This window comes from Chrysochloris asiatica, unplaced genomic scaffold (genome assembly GCF_000296735.1).
Source record: "Chrysochloris asiatica unplaced genomic scaffold, ChrAsi1.0 scaffold00226, whole genome shotgun sequence".
NCBI classification, from domain to species: domain Eukaryota; kingdom Metazoa; phylum Chordata; class Mammalia; order Afrosoricida; family Chrysochloridae; genus Chrysochloris; species Chrysochloris asiatica.
In genome coordinates this window covers 1,407,444-1,416,377 of record NW_006408744.1, presented here as the reverse complement: position 1 = coordinate 1,416,377, position 8,934 = coordinate 1,407,444, and the positions used below count along the sequence as shown (strand labels likewise).

At 38.5% G+C, this 8,934-nt stretch overlaps 1 protein-coding gene across 1 annotated transcript in view; it reads right to left on the bottom strand.

The window, feature by feature from the left end:
* Positions 1 to 8,934, bottom strand: part of NUDT5 (nudix (nucleoside diphosphate linked moiety X)-type motif 5) — a 27,787-nt gene that overhangs the window by 4,607 nt on the left and 14,246 nt on the right. Inside the window, exons 3-8 of the mRNA XM_006873163.1 lie at positions 7,498 to 7,547; positions 5,832 to 5,939; positions 4,340 to 4,435; positions 3,612 to 3,713; positions 2,724 to 2,732; positions 2,556 to 2,609 (exon numbers count right to left, since the gene is read on the bottom strand). Coding sequence (XP_006873225.1) covers positions 2,556 to 2,609; positions 2,724 to 2,732; positions 3,612 to 3,713; positions 4,340 to 4,435; positions 5,832 to 5,939; positions 7,498 to 7,547 — 419 coding nt within the window. The remainder of the gene's footprint in view (positions 1 to 2,555; positions 2,610 to 2,723; positions 2,733 to 3,611; positions 3,714 to 4,339; positions 4,436 to 5,831; positions 5,940 to 7,497; positions 7,548 to 8,934) is intronic.

Sequence of the window (8,934 nt, the reverse complement as noted above, 5' to 3'; positions counted from 1 at the left end):
GTTGCCGAGGTTCCACGTGATCCTTACCCGTCTCTGGCCACACGTCCTGCATAAACAGCCGCCATCCGAGGAAGGCAGGGAGGGAGGAGATCGGCTGGGGACCCCATGCGCCAGACGTTGCCGGCCCACCACCTGCTCTTGGGTGATCAAGCAGGATCACTATGCTGAGGTTCAATCAAGTTCTTAGGGGATCTTACTCTCTAGCAGGGGTAGCAAATTAGTAGCCACTCAGTGATCACTTTGAGAATTACTTATATCATAAATTTGAGCAAGTAGCTGATGAATATCCACATCAAGCCTCAATTTTCATTAAAAGATTCTCTAGGCAAATTATTGAATGATGCAGAAAGGATCAAGAGAAGATGGAAAGAATACACAGAGTCACTATACCAAAAGGATATGGTTAATGTTCAGCCATTTCAAGAGGTAGCATATGATCAAGAGCCAATGAGACTGAAGGAGCAAGTCCAAGGTGCACTGAAGGAACTGGCAAAGAATTGATGGAATACAACTTGAAATCTTTCAAGAAAGTGAGGCAGCACAGAAGGCACTCACTCAACTCTGCCAAGAAATTTGGAAGACAACTATATGGCCAACTGATTGAAAGAGATCCATTATTTGTGCCCATTCCAAAGAAAGGTGACCCAACGGAATGCGGAAATCATCGAACAATCTCTTTGATGTCACATTCGAGTAGAGTTTTACTAAAGGTAACACAGATACTGCTGCAAGCATACATTGACAGAGAACGTCCAGAGGTTCAAGCTGGATTCAGAAGAGGCCACGGAACCAGGGATATCATTGCTGCTGTCCCATGGATCTTGGCTGAAAGCAGAGAATATCAGATGTTTACCTGTGCTTTAATGACTGCCAAGGCTTTCGATTATGTGGATCATGACAAGCTATGGACAACATTGCGAAGTATGAGTATTTTGGAACACTTAATTGTGTTCATGAGGAATCTGTACCTGGACCAAGAGGCAGTTGTTCGAACAGAACATGGGTACAATGAATGGTTTAAAATAAAGAAAGGTGTGCGACAGGGTTGTATTCTTTCACCATACTTATTCAATCGGTATGCTGAGCAAATAAACTGAGAAGCTGGGTTATATGAAGAAAAACGTGGCACCAGGATTGGAGGAAGACTCATTAACAACCTGTGATATGCAGATGATACAACCTTGCTTGATGAAAGTGAAGAGGACTTAAAGTACTTACTGATGCAGATCAAAGAGCACAGCCTTTGGTATGGATTGCATCTCAATGTTAAGAAAACAAAAATCCTCACCACTGGACCAATAAACAACATTCTCATCAAAGGAGAAAAGATTGAAATTGTCAAGGACTTCATTCTTCTTGGATCAACTATCAACACTCACAGAAGCAGCAGTTAAGAAATCAAACGATGTGTTGCATTAGACAAATCTGCTGCACAAGACCTTTTTAAAGTGGTGAAGAGCAAAGATGTCAGCTTGAAGACTAAGGTGCACCTGACCCAAGCATTGGTATTTTCAATAACCTCATATGTATGTGAAAGCTGGACAGTGAATTAAGAAGACCTTAGAAGAACTGATGTCTTTGAGTTATGGTGTTGGAGAATAATGAAAAGTGCAATGGGCTACCAAAAGAACCAATAGAGAGATAACAAAAGATATGTTTTGGAAGAAGTGCAGCCAGAGTGCTCCTTGGTGGCCAAGATGGCCAAACTTCGTCTCTTATACTTCACACATATTGTCAGGAGGGACCAGTCGCTGGAGAAGGATATCATGTTTGGTAAGGTGGAGGGTCAGAGAAAAAGAGGAAGACCCCCAACGAGATATACTGGCCAATTGGCAGCATCGATAGACTCAAGCATGGCAACAGTAGTGAGGTTGGCCCTGGTTCAGGCAGTGTTTTGTTCTGTGCATAAGGTTGCTATGAGTTGGTCCCGACTTGATGGCACCTAACAACAACTATAGGAGGCTGGCCAGGAATTATGTGATGTAACTATATGACCAGTGATTCACAAGTTTGTGAAAAAATTCCCTCACCTTTTTCATTCCATTTTTTCCATGGACTTTCTGAAGTTCCCTAGCACTAGCCTCACAGCAAGTCTGCTTCATTATACCAGCATATCACATTTAGTACATGATACATATCTCTAATATTTACAGACTAATATGGCTAAATTCTCTTCAATGATACCCTGCACAAAGAATCTTACAAAATATTTGAGGAAAAACTAAGGGAGATCTACTCATATCTTTGTACTACCATGGATTAAAATTTAAAGTCTATAATAATTTTGACCACTCAACAGAAGTTCATTTTTGACCAATCTATAGAAAAAAGTACTTACTGCATAAAACATTTTAGCCATAATTTTAAACTCTATGTCACCAACATCCAGAAAGGAAGATTAGTATCAGTCAACTGGAGTTTTACAATAATTCCTACATATTTTAAACCAAAATGAGGAAGAGGGAAAAGATAACGGACTCTATTAACTACCCCAATTGCTGCAGCTGGGGGAGGGAGAATATAGAAAGATGGGCAACAATCTTGAGAGCACTTACCATCAAGTCTCTTCAGCAGGTCATTCTTTGGTAAGGAAATTACTTCCACAAATTCTAAACAAACAAAGTGCAAGTGAAAACAGACTGAAAGACTAAGAGAGCCTACCAAAACAACCCAGAATGTCTAAGCCGTAGATGTGGTCAGCCACAGCGAGTTGAATACCATACCTCCATCCTCTGAAAATAAACAGAGAGAGAAAATGTTAGCAAGGCTTGGAATGAGGAAACACTATAAAGCTTTCTGGTACAAAACGTAATTAAATAGGCTGTAAAAATTTAATGGGAACCTGGATATCCACCAACAGTTTATATACATTACAAAAAAAAAAATCTTCAAAATTTTATTAGCAAAACTTAAAAGCATATTCTGAAACATGCATATTTGGTAGCTTAAAAGCTGAGCATTTAAAGTGAGCTGCAATGTAATACTGAAGCAGACATGAACAACCAACCAAAAAAACCAAACCCACTGCCACTGACTAAAGAGCCTGAGCCATGCAAGTACACCATAGTCATACACTGTGGTGTGGATATAAAATCCCCTTTCTAAGATGGGACATGGAATTGACAGAAGTATTAGAGCTTTTGATTCCAAACTTTCCAAGAAATAAAGAACAAAAACGTTCCTAACAGGTTCTCTACGAAATCAATAAGGAATGGTTAATTTAGATGCTGCCTCTTAACCATTAGTTATTGAAGCTATTCTTGAAATACATGTGAAGAAAGACACCAGAGTGATTTTCAAGTTTCTCATTATTTCCTGTTAGGCCTACACTTTTATTACTAAATAAGTAGTGGTTGGCGGTTGTATGCCATGGAGTCAGTTCCGACTCATAGCAACCCTGTATAGGGTTTCCGATAAGGAAATTAGTGAACATTTTAAATAAATTTAACAGTGAAGTAGAAAAATGAAAAATCTAGAATACGCAAGAGTAACAAATTACCAAGCATACTGATGAAATGTCTATGCTTTTAACAAATCAAAGCAAACTAGTAGCAAGTTAAAAAAACGCTTAATGCATTTCAATGACCTTAACACAGTGAACACAGACTTACCAGGCTTTGATTTAGGTCTCACATTTTCAGCATCATCTCCGTTAATGGTTACTGTTACAATGTGCATAGTACAATTAGACAAGCCTGGATCCATACATACAACTACGGAAAGAAGAGACAGTTAATCTTATAAGGCACATGCCAGATGCTTTGATTGTTTTTTGTCATGTTTCACTCCTTATACGTAATAGGAGGAAAACTGGGCTTATAATTGATATTTAGCATAGAATTTATGCAGGAGAATTAGCTTATCATATTCACTCAGTCTAAAGTTGTAGGACTGCAGAGCGTATGCATAGTTAAGTACACATATTTTCTCCAGAGTTCATGAATAAAGTTTGGTAACTGAGGGTTCATATGCTACTGGCAAGTTGTAAAATGCTTTTTAACACCACAAGAAACAAAAATTAAGCGTCTTCTAGTGAATAATCTGACGTGTAGATGAGAGACTGGCATAGTACGTGGGAAATTCAGAAAGGCAATCTCAATTATTCTGCAACTTCATTGAGGTCCTTCTTGCTCAAACATATTCTCAGGAGGAAGTTTACTTGTAAGTGGTAACCAACCCTAATCTATAATTTTTCTTCAGTGAATTAGCATAAATAAAAGCCATCTCAGTTTTGACCATAAAGAAAAGCCAAGTCATCATTTTATACCTACAGGAATTAATTGCTGCATTAATTTTCAAGCGTTTGTTCCCATGAGCACAATCAGAAATGTATACAAACCTGGAGAACATTCAGCAATGTCACCTTTATAACCAGTTTCTTCCTCAAGTTCTCGAAGAGCAGCTGCTTCTGGACTTTCATTATCATCTATGAGACCTGGAAGTCCACATTATTTATGTTAAGTGGAAAAGAAAATTACGATATCCTTTCACCCTTTCCTTCTTCTAACGTAGCTGCCACTGAGCGACAGAAACACTAGAGGCTTTGAAAAGTCGTCTTACCGACAAAATGGAGGCTTGGAACGTTTACAGGAGGAAAAAAAATACGGAATTATACCTTATAGACAAGTTAAGTAGACTTTGATAACATCTTTTTCTCTTTTTAAAAGGTTATAGTTTTGTTTTTTTCATGCATATCGCAACACTAACATTTTTTGAAGGCACAGACAGCATTTTCTCTAGGGAAGAGAAATGACGTGGTAGAGATGAAAGGGCTTAGCTATAGCACAGGAAGCCTATGAACCTTTTCTGTTTTCTCCTACAGGATGGTGACAGTATTACATAGTTTCCTTCTTCCCTCCCAGAAAAAGAAGGAGGCCTTCTAGTGAAAAGCAAAGACGAATGTCACTTGTGAGGGAGAAGAACAGAAAACAGTGAACTGAAGGCCAGTGGACTTTATGTAACCACCATGTTCATTGTGAGGACCAAGTAGAGAGAAGCTACGTGAAAAGAGAGTAGGAAGATTCTTTTTCCTGAAATGAATAAAAAATATAAACAGTGAAATATAGATCACTGTTCTTCAGTTCCTTTGTGCAAATTAATTTCTTCAATGAGATGGTGAGTAAATAAGAAAAAAAAAAAAAGAAACAGCTAGAAAGACTCTAAAAAATATAAAACAAACTACTGATGACAAGGTTTAATCTCATCCGAATGGGACAATCCATTAAAGCCCTATAATAATACAGATGAACTACTGGATAGCTTTAAAATTGTAAATAAGAATTTAAGATGACAAATTTTGAAAAAGCTTGAAATTACTTAGAGAAACTAGCGAGAATACGGTGAAGAGGAGGATGGCGTGGCTTGAAGGGAAAGCTGTAATGCCATCTCTTACTTGGCCTTCTTGTTTACATGATCACTAGAGTGTGGCTGGTGGCCTGGAGGAGACACTTCAGTTTTTTTATTTACAACCACACACTCAGATGAAATGAGGGTTAAATGTGACCAGGCGGCCTAGAGGAGACTCTTGGCTCTGTTTCATTACAGCCACATAGACAGATAAAAGGGAGCTACACGTCAAAGCATGGCAGCTCCTGGGCTTTGCTCTGGCCCGATCCACAGTCACTGAGAAGCAATTCTATCCCTTTACTTAGGCGCTGTAGGATAAGCACCAGACCGCTAACCACCAGGTTGGCAGTTTAAATCCACCAGCCGCTCCATGGGAGAAAGATGAAGCTTTCTGTTCCAATAAAGATTGACAGCCTTGGCAACCCTATACAGGCTCACTATGAGTCGGAATCAATTAGATGGCAGTTGATTATTTAGCAACTCACCTGCGGGGAATTCTATGCAGTAGCCACCCATTGGGGGTCGGAACTGTTTCACCAAGACAATACATTCATAGTGAAGAGTTCTTTGCAGGACTGGGATAATCGCCACCCCTGTCACCAGAAAATACAAGCAGGAAACCCACAATAAATGCTCTGTAGTGCCAGTCAGTTGCTGAGCAACACTAAAATCTCGTATTTTAAAGACGCCTCCCATCCAACTACCCTCTATGTGTCATTAACAATAAAAAGTTAACTTAGCCAACAATATGGGCAGTTAACTTGGGCAACTATTCTCAGAGAAGAAACTATCAAACTTCCGTGTTTTTTGTTTTTTACAAAAACCTTATTTTTATTGTCAAATTTCTTCATGATAAAATCAAAACTAAAGTTACACACCCAGTACAAGGTCAGGGTCATAAATCTATCTACACTATTCCCTATGTAGAACTTTTTCTCATCTGGCTGAGCCATTTGTTAAGTCTTAGATTTTCCTAAAGGAATAAATCAAGTAAGTCCGTTTCTAGAAGATGCTAGTTAGACTCAATTATATATGTATGTATAGTCTTGGTGTGGTGTCACAGGATAAGCACACTACCCTCAAGGTTGGTATGAACCACAAGGTTGGTGGTTCAAACTCACCAGTAGCTCCTCGGAAACCCTATACAGGTTCCCTATGAGACAGAACCGACTCGACAGCGTATAACAACAACAACGTATACATATATTTAAAATAAAAGACTTTCTCTCCTGTGTAATTTGGCTTAATCAAAACAATAACAAACCCCACTGGGTTCTAGAAAACACAAACCAGCCAGCAGGAGCACTTGGTTCCTCCTGAATACTCTCATCAGTTAAAAACAGCGGCTGCAGCAGAACAATTGTTTGCTTCGGAACAAACAGAAAATAAAGTGGAAAACTCAAAGACCCATTGCCCAACTTCCCCTAGACCAGAGGTGATTTTCAGGATTGTTTCTGGGGTCTTTCCAGTCAAAGCACTCATGCCTGGAAGGGAAAGTGAACTGAATGAATTGTCTTTTTCCAAATTTCAATTCCTCATCAACTTATAAAGCAAGTGTTTGATAAGAATAAAGTGATGTTGAATAATTTCTTCAAATGAAAGGTTCTCATTTAGATCCTTTGAACAGAAGAGTAGGTACTTCTAGAAGTCATAGCATTATATATATGATTTATATTTGGTTATAAATATCAGTAGGAGTCCCTGGGTGGTTCAAACGGTTAAGCACTTAGCTACTAACCGAACGGTTGGCAGTTCAAATCCACCCAGAGGCACCATGGAAGAAAGGCCTGGCGGTCTACTTCCGAAAGATCACAGCCAATGAAAACCCTATGGAGCGCAGTTCTACTCTGAAACACACAGGGTCACCAAGAGTCGGAAATCAACTCAACAGCAACCGGTTTTTGGTTATAAAAATATCAGTATATCTACCCCTCAAAAACACTGTTCTGATCTTAGATAATTGGAACCTGGAGTTATTTACAAAGTAAACTTGTTTAGTAACGGCAATGAAAAAAGACCACAATTTAATATAACTGCTCAGAGGACTTGGTTACAATAAAAGTATGAAATGAAAAAACTACACCTAGTCACCTACCACAGCAGTTGTTAGCTTCCCTTATAAAGACAGTTGTAATACATTTGTAATCATACCATCAGCTGACTGTCCTTTCCTGGTTGTACGTTTCACGGTTTCCCATGTTCTGTTCATGCAAAGATGGAAAAACAAAATCAGTGGAGTTAAAGCGAATTAGGTTTTCTGTGTACAATGAGAGCTTCACAAACTGCAAGCATGCAAATGCACTAATGATATGGGTCAAGAAGACAAAGATAATAAAGACTTGTATTTTTCAAAAAGCCAATGTTTTCATACAGTGTCTGAAAATACCAATTAAAAATGTGCCACACACCTAGCCCTTTGGATGCCATCTAAATAGAAAACCAGTTAAGCATTTGAACTAAAACTTTCAAATCTTTTCTCTGAGTACTTTAATTGGTTCATAAGTCTTTGAGGGGCAGAAAGCTCATGACTTCATCTTTAAAGGCTATTTATTAAGCAGTTAATGCACACAAAGTCCCCTCTGAAAATTCTCTCTCTCTTAAAAATCAAAAGGTACTAAATAAAATATGAATTGCAATAGTTACTTTATATTTTAAAAACATGACTTGAAAAACACAATTTCAGAAACTAGGCACTTTCCATTTAACAAATAAGGAGTTATTATGTTGTGGTGCTTTCCATGAATGAAGTCTTATCTAAGGAGGGAAACTGTCCCCTAAAGAACTTTTTGTAATTTTTGTCTCAGTAACTTTGAGCAAAGAAGTACTGGAACAATCATGTTTAAAGGAGGTGTGGGTGATGCCAAATTCCCCTTTATCTCACTTATCCTTTAAGTAGGTAAAAGCAGTGATAAAACAGGGAAGCAACAAATAATTCTGGGATCTCTTCTAATAGAAGTAAGATATCAGAGTGGCTGTGGGACTTAAGAGAAGAAGTTGAAATCTGCCTCCTTAAAGTTAAGGTTCTTGATCTTCATCAGTATTTTAAGTCCTCTTTATTTTCAACAAGTAAGGTTGTATCATCTGCCTGGCACAGGTTGTTAATGAGTCTTCCTCCAATCCTGATGCCACGTTTTTCTTCATGTAACCCAGCTTCTCGGATTATTTGCTTAGCATACATGTTGAATAAGTATGGTGAAAGAATACAGCCTTGTCACACAACTTTAACTTTAAACCATTCAGTGTTCCCATGTTCTGTTTGAACAACTGCCTCTTGATCCAGGTACAGATTCCTCAAGAGCACAATTAAGTGTTCCAGAATACTCATACTTTGCAATGTTGTCCATAGCTTGTCATGATCCACACAAGTGAAAGACTTTGCATAGTCAATAAAGCATAGGTAAACATCTTTCTGGTATTTTCTGCATTCAGCCAAGATCCAATGGACATGAACAATGATATCCCTCGTTCAACGTCCTCTCCTGAATCCAGCTTGAACCTCTGGAAGTTCTCTTTCAATGTATGCTTGTAGCTGCTTCTGTATTACCTTTAATGAAACTTTACTCACATGGGATATCAAAGATACTGTCT